The sequence below is a fragment of the Galeopterus variegatus genome, unplaced genomic scaffold, assembly GCF_000696425.1.
Source record: "Galeopterus variegatus unplaced genomic scaffold, G_variegatus-3.0.2 Scaffold168, whole genome shotgun sequence".
Lineage (NCBI taxonomy): Eukaryota > Metazoa > Chordata > Mammalia > Dermoptera > Cynocephalidae > Galeopterus > Galeopterus variegatus.
This window is the reverse complement of record NW_007726279.1, coordinates 695,412-717,540: the sequence shown is the minus strand read 5'-3', so window position 1 is coordinate 717,540 and position 22,129 is coordinate 695,412. Positions and strand designations below refer to the sequence as shown.

General features: G+C 39.6%; 1 protein-coding gene across 2 annotated transcripts in view; it reads left to right on the top strand.

Annotated features, from left to right (window-relative positions):
* BTBD7 (BTB (POZ) domain containing 7) overlaps window positions 1-22,129 on the top strand; it is a 93,837-nt gene that overhangs the window by 57,748 nt on the left and 13,960 nt on the right. For both annotated transcript variants that reach the window (XM_008594937.1, XM_008594941.1), the window contains 2 exons: window positions 17,107-17,315; window positions 19,298-19,373. In XM_008594937.1, coding sequence (XP_008593159.1) covers window positions 17,107-17,315; window positions 19,298-19,373 — 285 coding nt within the window. The remainder of the gene's footprint in view (window positions 1-17,106; window positions 17,316-19,297; window positions 19,374-22,129) is intronic.

The window sequence follows — 22,129 nt, the reverse complement described above, 5'->3', positions numbered from 1 at the left end:
CCCCCAGGGTGGCCCCCGTCCCGGCCCAGGGACCGGCAACGGGATTGCAAGCCTCGGTGTTGCTCCCGCGCCTCGCTCAGCCAGTGAGCGGGAGCCGGTCTGTATGTGGGATCCGAACCCTCGGGCGGCGCGCGCCGCCACGCTTCCCAAGCGGCGCACTATCCAGTGCGCCACCGGGCCGGCCCCAGAAAGTTTTCTGAAAAGCTTAATTACATGGCTCTACACCAAAAGCTTTGGATTTTTTTCTTTTATTATTGTAATGGAATTGAGGATATCAATTTATGGTTTGTCACTAGTAGGATAATGGGTTAAGGATAGTAAACCAGTTATTGGTATAAATGAATATCTTTTGTTTTTAGATAAAGAGGTGAAAAGTTCTGAAGTTTTCAAATACTGAGTACTAGGATTGTTTTTTAATATTTTAGCGCATTTGTAAGAGGAAAGTGCACCAATACATTTAGGTTGTCACTGACTATGTCTGTTCCTTTTATAGATCTTTGAGTTGCTCTGCTCTCTTGAGACCATGTTCCCTTCCTACCCTCTTGCATCCCCCACAGATCCCATGTTTGCTTTTCACTAGAATACACCAGTATAGTGGGTAATGTTACCAAGGAACATTGGTGATAGTAATAGCTGTCATTCATTTAGTGTTTAAGTTAAACAATGTACTGCGTGCTATATGTGTTTATTATCTTCTTCAATCTGTAAAATGGCCCCATGAAGTAGATGGTATTATTCACATTTTTTAAGTGAGGAAACAGGTAAAAAGTTCACACATCACACAGCTAAAGAGAATTGAAATTAGGTCTCTAGCCAATCCAACTCTAGAGGTATATCCTGCATTTCCCTTCCAGCAAGATGCCTGCACATAAGAAAGTGTTCAGTTTCAGGGAGTCCAGGCATCTGGTAATCCCAGAGTTAGGTCCCCCTGCGTTGTAGTATAGGAGAGGATTATGTGTGGTGTCTGTGTCCAGAGAACTGACATCCCCATGAATGCTTTTCCCTTTCCTTATGTTGTTCTCACTTACCCTCACAACACTTGTAAACATTTAAAATGCCATAGTAGAGAACATTAATTTATAATGTTGGGCTGGCTGTTTAGGTCCGTTGGTTAGAACATGGTGCTTGTAACACCGAAGTCCAGAGTTTGAACCCTGTACTGGCCAGCTGCCAAAAAAAAAAAAAAGGAAAAAAATGTATAAAGTAAACATAGAAGAAATATTGATCTATATTCAGTTAAGTATCTTAAATGTTCTTAAACTTAATCCTCTGAGTGTGTTTCATGTCTTAAAAAGAAATGTGAAATCTTTTATCACTTGTCTGTGTGCTTTAACCTCTTCCTTTACTAAGTTACTAAAAGTTATTTCCTAGAAGTTTTCAGCTTCTTTCCCATCTTTCTCTCTGCTTTTCCCTCTAACACAACTTGGCTAAAGCTGTAAGAATAAAGAATACAAGCACTCAGTGTCCATTTTCACACACAAGCGGCATAAATCTTAGTGATGGCCTCTTTCCCATCAGAAGGGAGTAATGTTCTCAGAGTAGAGAACCTTCTCATTTCCTTTCCAATATTCACTTGAGTTTTGTGTTCAGTGATTTTTTTTTCTTTCAGTTTTTTTTTTTTTTTTTTTTTTTTTTTTTTTTTTTTTAATTAGCACTGAGGGAAGGAACTTCTGGCAGCTTCCATAGCTTGGTGGTGGTATTTAATTTTTTGAATAAGTAATACATTCACACAGAACAGAATTCAGAAGATACAAAGGGATATTCAACAGAGTCTCTCCTGCCCTTCTAACTTTAACCCCCAGCCAGTCAGTTCCCCTCAACAGAAGCAACCAGTGTTACCAGTTTCATGTATGTCCTTCCAGATAGACAATTCAGAGGTTGTCTCAGAACATGACTTTTAAAATATATTGGAAGGGATTATGAAAAGATATTTAGATTAGATCTGTAATATTAGTAATGATTTCTGGCATTTAGCTATTGCAAGAAAATCTTGTAAGACTACTAAAAGGCACAGAAATTTGAAAGATATACTTCCATGTGGGTAAACATGTTACACTTTAAGACTATACCTCTATATTATGCCTCTCTATCGAAAAGGGACAACCAAGTTTCAAACATTAGCTGTAAGGGTATGAGAAATGAAACCCAGAAAAGCCCAGTGTACTTTTTAAACATTTTTTTGCCAAACTATGATGTATCTTTACCTAAAATGTTGATTGCATTCCTAATGCTCTTCAGAGAAGTAAAGTTAGATGTGTTCTGAGAAAAGACAGCTGGAGCAGATCAAAGGCATGGGGCTACTAAGGACAGATTAAAGTGATTAGGATCGTCAGTCTGTCAGAAAGTGTATTGTTAAGGTGGTCATAAGCACTGTGACAAGAAGACCCTAAGGTGACCCTTAATGATCCCCAATTTCTGATATTCCCAAACTAATGTTATCCCCTCTCCTTAAGGGTGGGTATGACCTATGACTTGTTTCTAAACCATACAGTATGTCAAAGATGATGGGATGTCATTCCCATGATTATGTTGTCATACAGGACTCCAGCTTGGTAGCAGACTTGTACTGGAGACTTTTTTCCTTTGCAACTCTGAAGAAGTAAGCTGCTGTGTTGCGAAATGGCCTAGTGAGAGGACCACATAGCAAGAACTGGGTATGACACCCAGCCAACAGCCATCAAGAAGCTGGGACCCTTAGTCATACAGCCACAAAGAAATGAATTCTGCCAGCAACCTGAATGAGCTTTGAGGCAAATTCTTTTCCAGTTGAACCTTCAGATGAGAAGAAAAGCCCAGTTGACACCTTAATTGCATACTTAGGAAACCCTGACTGAAGACCCAGCTTACGCATGCCCAGACTCCTGACTCACAGAAAATAGAAGATGATAAATTTATTTCTTTTAACCCACTAAGTTTGTGATAATGTTACACAACAATAGAAAACTAATACATTATTTAACCTTCTGATGTCATTTTCTTACATCAGAACAGTTTAATTCCGGGGCCGGCCCGTGGCTCACTCGGGAGAGTGCGGTGCTGATAACACCAAGGCCCCAGGTTCGGATCCCATATAGGGATGGCCAGTTAGCTCAATGGGTGAGCGTGGTGCTGACAACACCAAGTCAAGGGTTAAGATCCCCTTACCGGTCATCTTTAAAAAAAAAAAAAAAAAGAACAGTTTAATTCTAACAATTTCATTGGCTTTGACTTAATAATTAGGAGAAAACTGAAATTTGATGTAACATTTAAGACAAGTACTTTGTTTTGTAGAGCAAATTTGATGACCTCATTTCTATGAGAATAGGTTCAAACTATTTGAAACACTCTGAGTGACAAATCTATAATGTTGATGGGTTACAGGCAACTAGAATTTGTGAAGAAACCTAGATTGTATTCTTGAGTATTCTTTTTCTCCAACAAGCCATTTTTTTAAACTACATACTCTGTTTATGATCTCTTTTACCCTCAACAATCACCACACACATTCCCTCTGCATGGAATACTGATGTTGTGTTTTTTTCCATTCCCTTAAAGACATATTTTCTATGTCACCTCAACTGGAAAGCCATCACTTGCCATTTTTACCTCACCTGAGAATTCAGGTGGCCCCCCTACTGTGTACCATAGCCTTTTGTACACTCCTGTTATAGCACTTACTCGATAGAGTTGAGATCACCTACTTCATTTTCCACCTCTCCTAGTAGATGCTAGCTCCTTAAGATCAAGAGCTGTATCACTATCCCCACCATCTAGTATAGAGACTGGCACACAACTCAATAAATACATTTTTTAAAAATGAAAATCTAGAAAGGTAACTGGAATCCAGGGCTGGATGGCCCTTTGGTTTGGCCAAAATCCAAGAGTGACAATTAAATATAACAATTATTTCCTGTAGGCCAATGTCAAGACTGGAGATTTTGTCTGTGCTCTGTCTTAGCCTGGGTTCCCTGAAGAAAATAAGGCCTAAGGATAAGGACTTGTGGGGCTGGCCTGGTGGCGCACTGCTACAGTGCGCCGCTTGGGAGCGCAGCAGCGCTCCTGCCGAGGGTTCGGATCCCACATACAGACCAGTTCCCGCTCACTGGCTGAGCGAGGTGCGGGCGCAGCACCGAGGGTTGCGATCCCATTGCCGGTCCCGGTCCGGTACGGTACAGGCGTGACACTGAGGGTTGCAATCCATTGCCGGACACGAAAAAAGACAAAAAAAAAAAAAAGGATAAGGACTTGTGTGCAGATAATTTATTTTGGGAAGTACTTCCCCAGGATAGGAGTGGGAGACTGGGAAGAGTAAAGTGGAACAAGAGTGAGCCAATATAAGTATGTGTTCTGATGTGTTCTGAACTGATCACTGCTATGGACACCTGGGCTTAATCCTGCTGGAACACTGACAAGCCACGTGAATACACTTCAGAATTGTTCACATGAGGGAAGAAAGGGGAGAACATTTATCCAGTAGCTTCCAATCCCACCATTGTAAAAGTGTTTCCCACAGGGTGTTCACTCCCTTGCATCTCATGATTTGCAGATGTACAGGTGCCTAGCAGATTCCCAGAGGTGCCTACTCCCAGGTGTCAGAATTTCCAAAGCAAAAAACAAGAGTTTCTGACTTTTAGGGAGTAATGGCTGCTGCACCACCTTTGCCTTCCAAAACCAATGGTACATACATCTGAGACAAAGCGCTGTCAGGTTATGCCTTTGAAACTGGATTGTTACAGTGAAAGGCAGAGGGGATGTGAGGTGGGCACAAGAGTTGCTTAATTCAGTCTACTTCTTGCATCACTCAGATCAGTTTGTATGCTCCATTAAATCTGATTCATCACAGAGTCTTCAAGATGGTGGCCAGCCACACGTCAACAAAGACTTAATTCAGGCAAGATGGGAATAGCCATAGTCTAGCTGCTGCAGTGGGCTGGAAGCTCTGATGTTCTCATCATAACTTTATCAGAGTTCAGTCAAGAAATCTGAGCAACTCTGACTTACATGTTAAGAGAATTATAGGAATTAGGCCTTATACAATTGTGGGAGGAACTGGGAAAGTGAAGGTCTGAAAGGGAGAATAGAAGGATCCAGAGGAGTTATCAGCCAGTCAGCCTGAGAAACCAAGTACATCCATCCACCAAGTGGGACTGCGCAGGGGGAGCTCATGGAGAATGAGTTTTGTGTCTATGGATCTGCAACCACACATCTGGTGGAAGGCATGGGGCCAGTGTTGTTCAGGGCTGCCTTTAGGTGGAAGAGCTGGATACAAGCAGAGTGTAAGCAAGGGCAAGCTAGGACTCATTGGTACCTCTGCATCTACCTGTCCCCACATCTAGCTAAAATGACTTTTAGAGAGTAATGGCTGCTTCCTCACTTCTGCCTTCCAAATCTCACATATTTCTTTCCTTGGAACCATAAAGGGGTGGAGATTTTGGAAAAGTTCTAGCTTAAGCAAGTTGAAACAGTACAAATCAGGACAATCTCCCTCTTTCCTCATCCAGCCTAGATTTTCATGACCTTTTGCCAATACTTAGCAGGTCTAGGCAGCCTTCTGGATGGGGTAGCCCAGACTTTCATTCCAGAGGTATCTGAGCTCTTAGTTTCTTTATCCATAGTTGCTGCAATTGTCAGGTCTCTGTTATCACTGGGAGAAAAAGAAGATGACTCAGTGAATCCCTTAGGTTCTGAATGAACTCCTTCCTGTTCCTGTTGTATCACCACAAACCTAGCACCCTGGTCCAACATACTCAAGATCCACTCCCACAAGTGCGTACCTCCAGGACCTGCCAGTACATATAACCAGGTCCTGCAATCCTTTGGGTGTGTACACTCTTTCCCCTCAGGATAGGGACTGTATTTTCTCACCCAGACTGTGCTATAAACCTGATCCTGATTATTGGTTTGGAGGTGGTGAGAGGAGGCAGGGGCAGATCTTGAAGAAGACAGGCATTATCTTTTCAGAAATCTTTAGGGTCTCCAGACAAGGCAAGGCTGCTGCTCTCTAGCAAGGGTTTGGGGAGCTGTTTCTCCCTGCCCAGAAAATTCAGGTGAATCTTAGGGTTTAACATTCTCAACTGATCTACCCAGATATCCCCATTCCAGGTTTATGTGTCCAAGTGTTCCTGTCCAGACCCAGATTTTATCATAGGAGATCTGTTGAGGCTTTTATTCAAGTCTTCTTTGGAGCTCTGATATCCTTAAAATTAAATCTTGAGCCTGAATTTTGGTAGTCTGCCCTGCAGCTACAGAGGAAATAGGGTCTCTTTAAACACTGATCTGGAAGTCTTCAGACATTGAAGAATGCCTAGATGTAAGAATTGGCTAACCTGAGCCTGTCATTTTCCTATTTCATGGTTTCTAAAACTGTTGACTGAAGCCAGCCAATATCAGGGCCTTATAGTTATTAGTGTTCCCATTTCATTCGTGCCACCACTACTGCCGAGCTAACACATCACTTGCCCTTTATACCTCATTTTAATCTGCTGCTGCACGCAAGTATTATCACAACCCCCACTTACCAGTAGGAATGGGGAAGGGGTATCCTCTTTATCCTCTGACCAATGAATGATCTAGTTCTAGAATTTCATTCAAGAATCTTGTTTCCTAGAGCAATATCTGTCACTAGCTATCTTTGTCTAGATGTCTCTTCCCATTCCCCACATCTCTGCTGAAAGCACAGCCCAAAATAAAGGCTTGTGTGTAGGTTTTTTATTTGGTAAGTAACCCCCTGAACAGGAGTGGGGAAAGGACTGGGAAGGAGGAAGAGCAGTACAAGAGTGGTAATTTAAAACACTGAGGTTCCAGATTGGAAAAGATGAAGTTAAACTGTGCCTCCTTGCAGATGATGTGATACTATATAGAGAAAAACTGAAAGACTATCAAAAAACCCCTAGAGCTGGTTAATAATTTCAGTAACGTTGCAGGATACAAAATAAATGCCCCCAAATCAGTTGCATTTATATTCTCCAATAATGAACTAACAGAAAGAGAAATCAAGAAAGTAAGCCCATTTACAACAATCACGAAAAAAATAAAATACCTAGGAATCAATTTAACCAAGGAGGTGAAAGATCTCTACAATGAGAACTAAAAACCACTGTTGAAAGAAATTAAAGAAGGGCCGACTCGGTGGCGCACTGGAGAGTGCACCGCTTGGGAACGTGGCGGCGCTCCCACCGAGGGTTCGGATCCCATGTGGTGACCAGTTCCCGCTCACTGGCTGAGCGTGGCGTGGGCACAACACTGAGGGTTGCGATCCCATTGCCGGTCCCCGGTACGGGCGCGACACCGAGGGTTGCGATCCCGTTACCGGTCAGTATAAAAAGACAAAAAGGAAAAAAAAAAAAAAAAGAAATTAAAGAAAACACAAAAAGGTGAAAAGACTTTCCATGCTCTTGGATTGGAATAATGAACGTTGTCTATACTACCCAAAGTGATCTACAGATTCAATGCAATCCCCCTCAAAATACCAATGACCTTCACAGAAATGGAAAAAACAATCTTAACATTCATATGGAACAACAAAAGACCCCGAATAGCCAAAGTAATCCTGGGCAAAAAAAAATAAGGCCAGAGGCATAACACTACCTGACTTCAAATTATACTATAAAGCTATAGTAACCAAAAGAGCATGGTACTGGCATGAAAATAGACACTCAGAACAATGGAGCAGAATAGAGAGCCCAGAAACTACCCCTCAGACTTACAGCCATCTGATATTTGACAAAGGCAACAAAAACCTACATTGGGGAAAAGACTGTGTCTTCAAGAAGTGGTGCTGGGAAAATTGGATATCCATATGCAGAAGAATGAAACTAGACATGCCTCTCTCACCGTATACTAAAATCGACTCAAAATGGATTAAAGACTTAAGACCTGAAACTGTAAAATTACAGAGCAAAGGAAACAATCAACAGAGGGAACCAACAGCCTACAGAGTGGGAGGAAATTTTTGCTAACTATGCATCCGACAAGGGATTAATATCCTTAATATATAAGGAACTCAATCAATTATACAGTAAAAAAAACCCAATTAAAAAATGGGCAAAGGAGCTGAATAGACATTTTTCAAAGGAAGGCATACAAATGGCCAACAGGTACATGAATAAATGCTCAACATCACTAGTCATCAGGGAAATGAAAATTAAAACCATACTGAGACTGTCTATAATCACCCCTTTAGACTAGCTATAATCAAAAGGACAGAGAATAACAAATGCTGGCGAGGATGTGGAGAGAAGGGAATGCTCCTACACTGTTGTGGGACTGTAAATTAGTACAACCACTATGGAAAACAATACAGAGGTTTCTCAGACAACTGCAGATCTTCCATACGATCCATCAATCCCACTTCTGGGTATATACCCAAAGGAATGGAAATCATCGTGTCGAAGGGATACCTGCACTCCCATGTTCATCACAGCTCTATTTACAATAGCCAAGACATGGAACCAACCTAAATGTCCATCGATGGACGATTGGAAAAGGAAACTGGTATATATACACCATGGAATACTACTATGCCATAAAAAAGAATGAAAATCTCTTATTTGCAACAACATGGATAAGCTTGGAAAAACTTACATTGAGTGAAATAAGCAAAGCACAGAGGGATAAATGCCACATGTACTCACTCATATGTGGGAGCTAAGAGAGAAAGAAGGAAGGAAAGAAAGACCACAGTGGTGTGTTGGACTTACAAAGGGAGAGAGCACACCTAGGGATACAAAGTGGAGTGGGGGAAAGGGGGATGGGGAGAGAGGTCAGGGAAAATTGGGTGGGGGACATGGGGTATAATGGCAATTTGTGGTAATGGGCATGCTGCTAGTATGGATCTGGCCATCGCATCTCAGGCACAAGTGGTGACAATCAGCTTTGTATCTCATGAATATTCATAACCAATAAAAAGAAATAAAGTAAAAATAAAACACTGAGGTACAGATTGACTTGTTTTCTAACCCATATGTCTGACTCTCATTTTCTGCCTTGGATCTGTAGTTCTTGGTTGCCTTTTTTTTTTTTTTTTTTTTTTCCCTTTTTGTCTTTTTTCGTGACTGGCAACGGATCGCAACCCTCAGTGTCGTGTCCGCACCGGACCGGGACCGGCAACGGGATCGCAAGCCTCGGCGTTGCTCCCACACCTCGCTCAGCCAGTGAGCGGGAACCGGTCCTTGGTTGCCTTTTTAAAAGAGAGAGATCGGGCTGGCCAGTTCAGATGTTCGAATCTTCATACCAGTCACCTGTCAAGAAAATAAAAATTAAAAATAAATAAAAGAGAGAGAGATGTAGGGATGATGTGTTTTAGAAAACTTAAACCTTTCAACAGTATAGTCAGAGTGAATTGAAATACTGGAGGGAGGGAGACAGTAGGAAGCTTTTCAGTAATTGATATGTGAGGTGCTGAGGGTTTGAGCAAAGATGGTGTTAGTGGGAATGGAAAATGAAGAGACTGACAAAGAGTATTTAACAAAGAGTCAGTAGTAGGACACATGAACTGCTTAGATATCGAGGTCAAAGGAGGACGTGTAGGCACGGTAGAAATTTAAGATTTCTAGCCTAGAAAAAGGGTAGTATATAGGCACATTGGCTCCCCAGTATTCAGCGTAATCCTCAGAATTCTGATGGATTATATCAGCCTACGTATGAGGTAATGAGACTCACTGAGGGTGTGTGTTAGTAAGTGAGAGAGTCAAAAGTTAGTGATGCAAGTACTGGAATTCAAAGCCCGTGCTCTTTCTACTCCTTCCCGGCACCCTCACTCCCCTCTTGTTTCATAATTCCTATCCTCAGGATTCAGAATCAGTCATGTACAGGCTAGTAGGAAAGTACTGAAGCAACACTTCTCTTACGCCATTTGCACTCTAACTTGTGGTACTGTTTTCTGTTGCATGGCAAGCTATAATCTCCCTCTACAGTGCCTTTCTTTCCTTCCCCTTGCCTGTTGCTTTTTCTTCTTTCCACCCCAATTCCAGTATGAAACTCTGAATCTGGAAGCTGCTTATACATTTCCCAATGGACATGAGCCAGTGAAAAGGTTTCCCAGTGGTACTGGTGAAACAAGTAGGAGGGCACACCTAGGAATTATGAAGAGTACAAGGGGAGAGATAAAGACAGATTCTGAAAGTGTATTCAGGAAAGCCGTAAATGTTGGGCTTATTTTAGTTAACAGAGGAATGAACATGAAGAGGAGAAAAACAAAAATTTTGATAATAGAAAAAGCGACCTCATTTTTTTATTTTTTATTTTATTTTTTTAAAGGTGACCGGTAAGGGGATCTTAACCCTTGACTTGGTGTTGTCAGCACCACGCTCTCCCAGCTGAGCTAACCGGCCATCCCTATATAGGGATCCGAACCCGTGGCCTTGGTGTTATCAGCACCACACTCTCCCTGGTGAGCCACGGACTGGCCCTAGAAAGTGATCTTATTTAACATGCAGCAGTAACAGTCATTTGTATTACTAAATTTCAAAGTAGTTTGTTTCATTTCTTTGTATCTCAGCCTGATTATTCGTTCCTATTGGTTGTGTAGCTCAAATTTTTGAAAAGGCATTTTTACCTATGTTAGGGATTAGAATGCAAATATTCTGGTGAAAGAATAGAAAAAAAGATTAAACAAGTAGGAGATGGATCTGTAAAGTGTGGCTACAACACAAGCAAAAGGAATTTTAAGAAGTTGATTTCATACCGTCTGCCATCCTCATAACAGCATTGCTGAAAATCTTCTACCTGAGCAGAACGCACTGGTGCCTTTTATTCATTAAATGCCTTGTCTATAGGTAGTTTTTCTATTACAAGGAAATTAATAAAAACTTTTGAGTTCATCCAAAAAGTTATATGGTTTATTAGCCAACAATTGCTGCATAACAACCAACCTGAGAGCCTTAGTGGCATATAACAAGGACTATTTATTTCTCACAAGTTTCCAGGTCAGCTGGGGCCGCTCTGGTTGCCATTGTAGGTCAGCAGGGTGGCTCTATTCCCAGTGCTGCTCATTCTCCTCCTGGAACCAAGTTAGCCACAGTGTGTTCCTCACATGGCAGAAGGCAAGAGGGCAAGCCCCATTCCCGAAAGAGGAAGGGACTCTGAACAGAGCAGTGCTATTCAAAGTGTGTCTACAGTGAGAGAAGTATGGAGATTGCTAGAAAAGTTTCCAAATGTTTCCTCTCAATTGCCACAGTATTCAAGCAGCATTTTTGCTGAATTTTACTGAAGTATTGGTCCATGACAGATTGGAAATTTAAAAAGAAACAAACAAACAAAAAACTGTTCCTTGACCTAAGATAGTTTGAGAAGTGCTGAGAGAGAATATGGCACTCTGCTCACTAGACCCAAAAGCCTATTCTGCATGTAAAAGGACATTCTGATCTATGCATTGGTCTTGGGGTATTTGTGTTAGGATCACTTTGTCACCAAGAATCTGACCATCTTAGAGTGTGCTTTTTGCACCTACAAGACTAGTCCAAGGTTTACCAAGGCTGTAGCACTGTATGAAGCCTCTTGACATTGTGCTTTCTGGCCTGTCCCTGCCAGCATCCCTTTGGCCTTGCTGCTCTAATTACATTTTCATTCCAATATTGATATCCTTGACACTGCGGGGGCGTGCCTGGGGTCCTCCCGCAGACCCAGAAGGAGAAGGAGCCGACAGGATTACCTCCGGTGTTGGGACCAAGGGATCTCGGGGAAAAGCGAGCCTGCTGCCCGCCAACCCAGCCCCGTGAAAGAGAGACTCAGATGCGGCAGGGGTTCTGTCAGGGCAGTTCCACTTTATTGCCGTTATACTGCAATTTACATAAGCAAGCAAGTAGGGGCTTTCCATGAACTAACCAATCAAAGGATCATGCAGGCATGCATTTTGTACTAACATGTTGAGCTTAGCGATCACACAGGGTTCACGAGTGCGGAAATACTGGAGGACCAATAAAAACCTTTTGGAGCTATCTTGGGTTACGCCTCCCCTACTTCCCGCGGGTGCCATCTTCATCCTCCACCCAAAGGCAACATGTGGCTCACAGATAATGTTTGCTCCTAAAAATGGGCCCAACATGACACAAGGCATATTATCACTAATTGAAATCCTTTACCATCATGTGAAAATACAAATGACAATATAAGGTAAATCTCTTCAAAAATATACTTTCTATCATTGCAGTTTTTGCCTAATTGTCTTTTACATTTTTGATAATATCACCATGGTTGGTGTATTTATAAGGTGCTTTTCTGTTCATGAGAAAAGAGGTTCTAAGTGAGTAAGTTCTAATGAGCATTGATTAGTAGAAGATCTAAGATTAGAAGCATAAAAAGGGGGCGAGGGGATTTTTAGGAGGGAAGGAAAGGATATGTTTAACTTGTCTCCTTCCTAGCTGTATGACTTTGAGCAAGCTACTTCATCTTTGTGAGTTTTAGTTTTCTCATCTGTAAAATGGGAATAATAATAATAATAGTAATAATAATACCACCTTCTTAGAAGAAGTGATAGAATTAAATATTCTAAGTAAGCTCATAGCACAGAGCTTGGTACATATACATAATAAGGTTTCAAACTGTTAAATATTATTACTGTTTGTTTTTAGTTAGTTATCTACTGGGTGTCAGGCACTATAGAATCAGAGACAATGTAGGGCCTCTGCTCCAAGGAACTCTTAGTCTGGTGGAGGAATCAGACAAATATGTAAGATAGATATTGTGTTATAAGAGTTTAGTGCTGTTCTAGATAGAAACACAGGGCATCAGAGAAATTTTAGGTAGAAGGAACACCTGACCTAGGCTTTGGGGAACAGGATCAAGGAAGGCTCTTTAAAGAGGCAGCATCTAAGCCTAGTCTTAAAGGGTATGGAGGAAAGAAGGAGAGGTAGGAGCATTTCAAAAAATGGAACAACAAATGTAAAGGCCTGGAGGTGAGAGAGTTTGATGAAATTCTAGGAAATTGTTAAGTGGTGCAGAATGACTTAAGAGTATAGGATATGAGCAGGGCTGGGGCTGGAGAATAGGCAGAGGCCAGATCATCAAGAGATGTAGTTTGGATTTTATCTTTAAGTCACTTGCAAGCTATTGAATAATTTGTTACAGAGGCATATGTAATTTACATTTTAAAAGATCATTCCAGCAATAGTATGGCGTACAGATTAGAAGGGAATTTTTTTAGACTATTTCAATAATGCAAGGAGAAAGTATCAAATTCTGAAGAGGAAATGGTAGAAATTCAGTGGAGAGTCTGTGGAAGGATGAGTTTAAAAGAAGAATCAAGATTTGGTGATAGAGTAGATATGGGTTTCAAGAAAAGGAATTAATAATAGTACTCAGATCTCTGGCTTTGGTGACAGGGTAGATGTGATTTCCTTCCCTAAGATTAAGATTAAAAAGAGGACTAGATTTCCCAGAGGAAACAAATTTACATTTGCATTTAAGTATCTGTGAAATATCCACGTGAAACTGGCCAGGGGAAGTAAGGAGTGACTTTGGGAGTTGAGAGAAATCTGGGTTGGAGCTATAGACTGGAAAGTTGTTGGGATACAATGGGAATGAAGGCCATGGGAGCAGATGACATCACCAGGAAAGCAGGCAGTAATAAGAGCTGTGTATTCACAGTGCTGTGCACATAGGTACTCCAGATGTTTGAGCAGATGAAAAGTGTCAAGTGTACGGTCTTATTTAAATCTCATAACAACCTTGTGAGTTAGAATATGTAGTCCCAATTTTACAGATGAGGGAATTTCAGGCTCAAAGAGTTAAGTCATTTGCCCAAGGTGACTTTTGCTACTGAGTGGCAGAGCTGGGATTTCAAGTCCAGTCTGTCTGATTACAAAGCCCATCTTTTTTCTACCATATCTTGCTTCTTTGTAAACCTCAGAAGTTTAAATATATAATCAAGTTACCTTAATTATGTTTCTTCTGCCAATATCCTGATTTAATAGGGATCGTGTGTGTCATACCTTTTTAAATAACCAACTTTTCTCTGATCTCCCCTGCCTCATTCCCAGATTTCTCTCTGCTTCATTCCCAAACACATTTATGAGATTGCCTTTCCTATCAGATTAAGTCACCCTACTCAATTCTACTCCAATGCCTACTTTAAAACAACAGAACAACAGAAGTCCTCCACTTGCTACTGGATGAGGTCTGTCCTCCTCAGCGTGGCATTCAAGGCTAACCATAAAATCATGAAGACTGTTCAGAACTTTTCCATCATTTTCACTTCTCGGCAGCACATATTCGTGCCTTTGGGCATCACCTACACGTGGATCTCACTGTGGTGGTCACAGTGTTCCTTATAAGGATGTGTCATTTTAATGTTTAGATTAAATTAGTCAAATTTAAATAATGTTTAGACTAAATAAATTAGTCAAATTTTGTTTAAATAAGTGTTTGCTCATTACCATTTTTCTGAAAAGGATTTTACTTTTGTGGTAGAAGCATGTTTGATGTCTTCTGACGTTAGTTCCCTTTCCAGTGTAAGAGTTCATTTTACTCTATGCCTGATGCAATGAGCCAGCCTCAGCTCCTACACTTTTCTAAAGGGATCCTTTTTTTGAGGGGAGGAGAGGAGAGAAATTGTAATTGTTAGAAATTTCTTATTATTGAGCCAGAGTCTCCCTTCTTTTAACATCCATTTGTTTCCTAGGACCTGCCCTTGAAACAACAGAAGTCAGTTATGCCTCCTCTGCCTTATGAAGGCCCATCAGACATTTAAAGACAGCACTTAACGTTTCTCCTCAGGCTTCTTACATAAGCCAAATGATCTCATTTGCTCGGAGCTTTCTCCTGTAACTGGTTTCAGCCTCTGTATTCTCTTGCCTTCTTCTGAGAATCCTGCAGTTTGGTCAGTGCCCATCTAAAACACGGGGCCCAGAGCAGCACAGTGCCCCACAGGAGAGCAGTGCAGCATCCGTCCCTTGATTAGCACTCAATGCTGTACCTTCAGAGCCTGAGATTGCTTCACCTTTGTGACAACAGTGCCTCATTTAGTATTCATTCAGTTAAAATACCTAGGTGTTATTTTACATTGGTGGTAGTTAAGTTAGCTCTGCCTTGCATCTACTGTGCAGTTGATTTTCATTAATCTAAGTGTAGAACTTTCTAATTTTAGTAATATTTCAACTTCACTTTGACCAGTCTTTTTAGTCGATTACAATTCTACAATACAGTGTGTGAACTGTGTTTCCCAGTTTTAGGTCATCTTGGGATTTTGAAGCATACTTTCCACATCTTTATCCACATTCTTTTTTTTTTTTTTATTAAAAGATGACCGGTAAGGGGAACTTAACCCTTGACTTGGTGTTGTAAGCACCACGCTCACCCATTGAGCAAACCGGCCATCCCTATATGGGATCCGAACCCATGATTGAGCAAACCGGCCATCCCTATATGGGATCCGAACCCATGATTGAGCAAACCGGCCATCCCTATATGGGATCCGAACCCATGATTGAGCAAACCGGCCATCCCTATATGGGATCCGAACCCATGATTGAGCAAACCGGCCATCCCTATATGGGATCCGAACCCATGGCCTTGGTGTTACCAGCACCGCACTCTACCGAGTGAGCCACGGGCCGGCCCCTATCCACATTCTTGATAAACATGGCAAGAACAGACTCCTCATTCCACCCACCCACCCGTAAGTTAATGAGTGCTCCTTACAGACAGTTCCGTTAACTACATTCTGTCATCCATCTCCTATCTCTTCACCTTATCTGCAAAGATCTCATTTGTGCATTCAGCACATTTTTATTCAGCACCTACCATGTGCTAGAAGGTACTAGAGATACGCTGAAGACAGCAATCCCTGTCTTGAGGTGTTAACAATCTAGCAACATCATGAAATGTTTTGTTAAACGCTTTGTGGAAATCAAGTTACACAATTATGTATGATATTTCTCCTATCTGGTAAAGTATCAGGGGAATAATGAGCCATTACTTTTTATAGACTCCATATTGGCTTCTAGAGATCTGTCACCTGAATATGGGATTCATGCCCTTTCTTTTTCCACTTTTCATGGTTTCACAAATAACTTTGGACTTTGGAAGTCTCTGGAGTTCCTTGATGCCCTTTCTTCTATATCTTTTAAAGCTCTGAACTCATTTGAGGGTAGTCTCTAGAGCCATATTTTTGTTGGTGGTGGTAGTGGTGTTTAAATACCTCTTATTTTTTCACATTATCGGGATTGTTTTCTATTTTATAGTAAACTTAATGAAGAATTTCTCTCCAACATTACCCATTTCCCCTTCCACAATATTTGTCACTCAGATTTTACTTACATTTTATCTTTATATTTTGAAATGATCTTTCCTAAGGAGAATAGCTATCCTCATATTTTCTTCTTTTTCTTCTTTGAGCTCTTAAAATGCTATAGTTGCTTTCTCCAGAATCCTGGTCCTTTCTACTTAAACCAGAATTTCCTTTTAAGTTGACCAGAATTAAACCAGATGAGCATAAAACTTTTATATTTTGTCTGTTTTCTCAGGGATTAAACTATTGACAATGCAGGGTGTTATGTTTTTATTGGGATGATACAAAGAACAGATGTGTTCATTGTCCCACCTATCATCTTCTCAGGTGTGGATTTTCTCGTCACTCAAATATCATCCATGACCTTCCTCTCACCAATTTCCACAGTGCTATCATTTCTTTCTTTTTTTTTTAAAGATGACCGGTAAGGGGATCTCAACCCTTGGCTTGGTGTTGTCAGCACCACACTCAGCCAGTGAGCCAACCAGCCATCCCTATATAGGATCCAAGCCCATGGCCTTGGTGTTATCAGCACCACACTCTCCCAAGTGAGCCACGGGCCAGCCCCGACAGCGCTATCATTTCTACCACTCTTCTTTCCTCTTTGATCCAGTGCTCTCCACTGTACTGTCTTTTACACATAGATGTTTATTTCCTTGAACAATTGGGAGGATTCTCTGCCTTTTTCCATAGATCTTTCTCCAGAAGGCAGCAGATTTCCTATAAATGTCATAGTCTATTGTTATTCATCTCACCAAGTCTTGGTGATTTCCGTGAGATTTTTGTTTATCTCCTTGAGTTCTTTTTTACTATTACTACTTTTAATTATAGTGCCTAGCACACTAGTGTTCAATAAGTAATATTTATGATTAATCTCAAGAAGTATTTGCCTTCTCTTTTAGGCTGTGAGGATATCATTGCTGAGAGCATCTCATTAGATACCTTAATTGCCATCCTCAAGTGGAGCTCTCATCCATATGGCTCTAAATGGGTGCACCGACAAGCTTTACATTTCCTCTGTGAGGAATTTTCCCAGGTCATGACTTCGGATGTTTTTTATGAACTCAGCAAAGACCATCTGCTTACTGCTATCCAGTCTGACTACCTACAGGTAATCATTTATACACCTCTCAAATTCACTGTCATTCATATGTGCACCAAGAAATTCATCTGTATTCTATTATTCGTCCATCTAAGGTACGGCAGGGGGAGAGAGACAGGCTATGATCAAACCAGCAGGAATATCCTCTTCATATTTGTACAATTTCTGTCTCCCTGGCCTTTCACACACACTGCTACTGTGACCTATCATTGTGAACAAGCCCAGGTCCTAACCAATTATACCCAAAAGAGTTTGAGGCTGTAAGCAAGGTCAGAAGCACATCCCAACAGTGATTTTTCTTGGCTTCCATTAAAGTAGATTTACTCTGACGGTTTCTTACTTTTAGTGAAGTTTCAGATACTTAGATTATAGAAAGTAGCTTAAGCAGCACAAAATAAGAATAATATTCAGTTTCTGATCACTCAAATGATTATTAAAAACTCAGTGCAAGTGTTTTGCCAAAGTATAATAATGTTTTCAACTAATTTTATTTATTGAAATATAATAGATTATACATATTTGTGGGTACAGAGTTGACTATCAGGACTTGTGTACAATATCTGATGATCAAATCAGGACAATTAGCATATTCATCATGTCAAAAAATAATCATTTTTTGTGCCCATTAACCAGTTTCTTGCTAACCCCCATCCCTTCCTGCTTTCCCACCTCTTCACCTACTTATTTTTAACCAGAAGTAGTTTTAGCAAATTCTTGTGTTCTTGACTTACATGTCAATCTAATTTGGTAATTTAAAGTAATAATAGATTTTAAATATTGCAAAAAATACTTTCAGGTAAATTATGTTCAAGCTTAATTTTTTTTGCATTGGCTGTATGAATTTTATGCTAAAAAATGTACAACAGTTTTAATGCTCTGAAGACACAAAGCCATTGAGACGTTTCCTATTTCTTTGTATTTGTACTAGAAAAAAAAATGATAAAAGCTTACCATCTGGGTCAGAAATGTAGTGAAAAGTTAAATAGTTCACTCGGCATATGTGCTTTTCCTTCGTACGTTGCTTTGATTGCAGTTAAAATATTGTCATACTTGGGCTTGATTTACGGAGGATCTTTGTTCATTAGCCTTGTTTTCACTGTCCTGGTCAATACTGGATGCTTTATGGTTATGGGACTTGGGATTTGTCAGTTCTCTCAGATTATTTTCAGGAGCTTTGCGTTTCTTCTTAGAAAGTAAAAAAGAAAAAGAAAGCTTGGAGAGCAGCCTAGATTGCTGTAAGATTTAAATAAATTACAAAGAAATGAGGAGTACGTTGCCATTTCATAGATTGTGCTTCAAGGGTTCTTCACCAATCAGTAGAATCCCTTGTGGAGTTTCTTCTTCCAAAACAAGTTGCCATGTTTGTTTTTCCTGTCTCAAAGGAGGTAGTAGTCACTCTGTATCCCTATATTTTTACTTTTCTTTATTCATCTCTGTCCTGTTCCTATAAATAATTTAAGACAGCTGTATAGAAGCCATATAGTAAGATAAAATAAATTTAAAATAGGAAGAGAACAGGATAAAGAAAAAAATATGGTGGGGCCGGCCCGTGGCTCACTCGGGAGAGTGTGGTGCTGAGAACACCAAGGCCCCGGGTTCGGATCCTATATAGGGATGGCCGGTTCGGTCACTGGCTGAGCGTGGTGCTGACAACACCAAGTCAAGGGTTGAGATCCCCTTACCGGTCATCTCTTTAAAAAAAAAAAAGAAAGAAAGAAAGAAAGAAAGAAAGAAAAAAAGATGGAAATAAAAATAAAAAATTTAGTTGGAGCCAAAAGTGAGGTTACTGGATAAAATACAAGTAATGTGGTCTTGTATATTCGCTATTGATGGACCACAGGCTTAACTCTAAAATTTCAAACAGCCAATGTAAAGAGTGAAACATGGTAAGTTGTATGCTGTATTTACATTATAACCTAGGAAAAGTCATTAATGAAATTGATCAGTTATCTAATTTCACTAAAGTGAGTAAAAACCATTTTTTATTATAGGCAAGTGAACAAGATATCCTTAAATATCTGATTAAATGGGGAGAGCATCAATTGATGAAAAGAATAGCAGACAGAGGTAAGATCAGAAAATTACCTTGTGCTAATTAGCTTGTGTAAGTTTTTGGTGGTTCTTTTATTCCCAAAAGTTTACAGAAGTGCATGCTCTACATCAGTCTTGAAAATAGACATTATTGCCTGTTTAAAATAGAAGATTCGTAATCGGTAAAATCCAATAGTTTGTTAAAATAAATGTGTCAGAAAATTTTATTTTACAACTTCAAAAAGATACTTTTTATTGTTAGGTTTCTATTTGCTTAATAATATATGTTGACTAATTCATAGAAGTATTAGAATGAAAAATGTTATATAACGATTCAGGTGTTTACAAAAGCATGTTGTTGATGAAAATGTTCTGGAATGATACTGTTGATGATTGCACAACAATGTGAATGTACTAAAAGCCACTGACTTGTATACTTTAAAATGGTTAAAGTGGTAAATTTTATGTTATGTAAATTTTAGCTCATTAAAAAAACATGAAAACCAAAAAAAAAAAAAAAAGCATATTTGTTGTTTATTTTAAATATTGTGGAAGGTAAAAGGGAAATAATACTTTCGAATGATCTCCAGCTGGGGTTGCTGCAGAAGAGAGGGAGGCATCATATGTAGGAGCGTGGGCTTTCAATTTTGGAAACTTATGATTCTATAGTACTTGTTTGTTTGTGTCTACGGTTAGCCTATCCGGCTACCTCCTCCCCTCATACAATGTTAAGTTCTTTTATATGTTGAATGCAAATTTAAGAATTTTAATTAGAAAAATTAAATACAGGTTTCCCTTTTCTGTCATCTTTCAGTAGCTTTATTTAAGTATAATTTACATAACATCCCAGTTTAGTAAGAGGCTGTGGAACAAAAACTTATTTAACATAAAGTTCACCTATTTAAAGTATTCAAGTCAATGGTTTTAAGTACATTTACAGAGGTGTTCTGTCAGATTTTAAAATATATAAAAATTTTGTGCTAAGCCTGCCTTTGAACCTTCTTCTAGTCCCTTTAATACACTTCTACCCAAGCACTAGGGAACAAAAGCAGTCCTCCTCTTTTATTTCTCCTAATTTATTTTGCTGTGGCCTGCAACAGCCTCTAGCAAATCTCAGGTATGAAATTTTTTTTTAGTATAAAAACCACTACAATTAATTTGCAGAGTTTTCGAAATGCCAATATACAATCTATCTTTATTTGCAGATTCTGTATTTGCAAATTTATTTACTCACTAAAATTTATTTGTAACCCCAAAATCAGTACTCATGGCACTTTCACAGTCATTCACAGACATGCACAGAGCAGCAGTTCGAGTCACCCAACAAGCACATTCCCAGGTGACATTGAGCAAGACAACGACACTTTGCCTTCTTGTTTCAGATCTCCTACTTTAAACACTTCTCAGTCTATTTAGTGCCACATTTTTCACATTTTTATGTTTTTTTATTAGCGATCTCACTGTTTAAAATGGTCCCCAAGTGTAATGCTGAAGTGCTTTCTGCTGTTCCTAAGCGCAAGAAGCTGTAATGTACCTTACAGAGAAACTACATGTGTTAGAGAAGGTTCTTTCAGCATGAGTTATAGTGCTGTTGGCCATGAGTTCAGTCAATGTTAATGAATCAACAATATGTGTTAAAGTGTCTTGAAGCAGAAACACACATTAAACAAGGTTATATCTTGATGTGTGCCCAAAGGTTCATAAGAACCTAACCCTGTGTTTCTTCTAGGCGCAGTGGTTAAGTATTTGCTAATTCATTGTTTGTGTTGACTTTATAGAACATAAGGAGAGCAAACAACAGGAATCGGTTGTATATAACTCTACATAATCATTATAGGCCATAGGCTTGTTCACTGATGTAGAGATGGTAATGATGGAATGTCGTATTTATTTTGGGCAGATAACAAGCATCCTTAAGGGGATAAAATTTCCCTTAAACAGTAGTTTTTAAACTGGGTTAGAATAAAAGGGTCTCCTGCAGGTATTAGAAGGAAGCTAAACAAACCAGGCCACACCTTTATGTCAGTCACCTTTGCATAGAAGGATTCAGCCCTTACCTGTTACGTATTAAGGGGTTTCATGGAAGATTTCTTGTGAACAACAATAACAATAATTCCTTGAACTTGTTAAGAGAATAGATGAGGTGTTGATGGGGGTGAGAAAGGGGGAAGGAGAGGGAAGGGAGGAATTGGTAAGGGCCACGAAAATCAACTACATTGTATAATGATAAATAAAAATAAATAAATAAATAAAAGATTCCATGTGAAAACAGGATGCCACAACTTTAAAAACAAAATTTTTTTGAAAAGCAGTGCTTTATAAGTATGCCAAATCATAGCAAAGCAAGGGAAAAAACTTTTTTCCACACACTTGCAAAAGTTTATATTTTGAATGCCTCCAAAAAAAGCTTAGCTTCTCAAAAAACAGTATCTCTTTATATATATAGTATCACATGATTTATGGGAGATATCAGTTTGCCTATAGAATATTTGCAAAAATCCAGTATTTACATTCATGAATGATAAAGATCTTAGTGTTATTTTTTTAGGCTCACATAGCAGACTGGATGATGTTCATTTTTTTAAGAAAAAAATACAGCCCCTTTGATTAAAGACATGATTAAAGATTTCCAAAGTTATGTACTTTTTCTTCCCACCTCAGTATTATAAGGATATATATATATATTTCTGATCTTCCCCTTTCAGTAATACCCAGTGAAGAAAACCATTATTCTCTGCTCTGTACAATGGACATATATTACATGTCAAAGATCAAAGGGCCCACTTTTATGT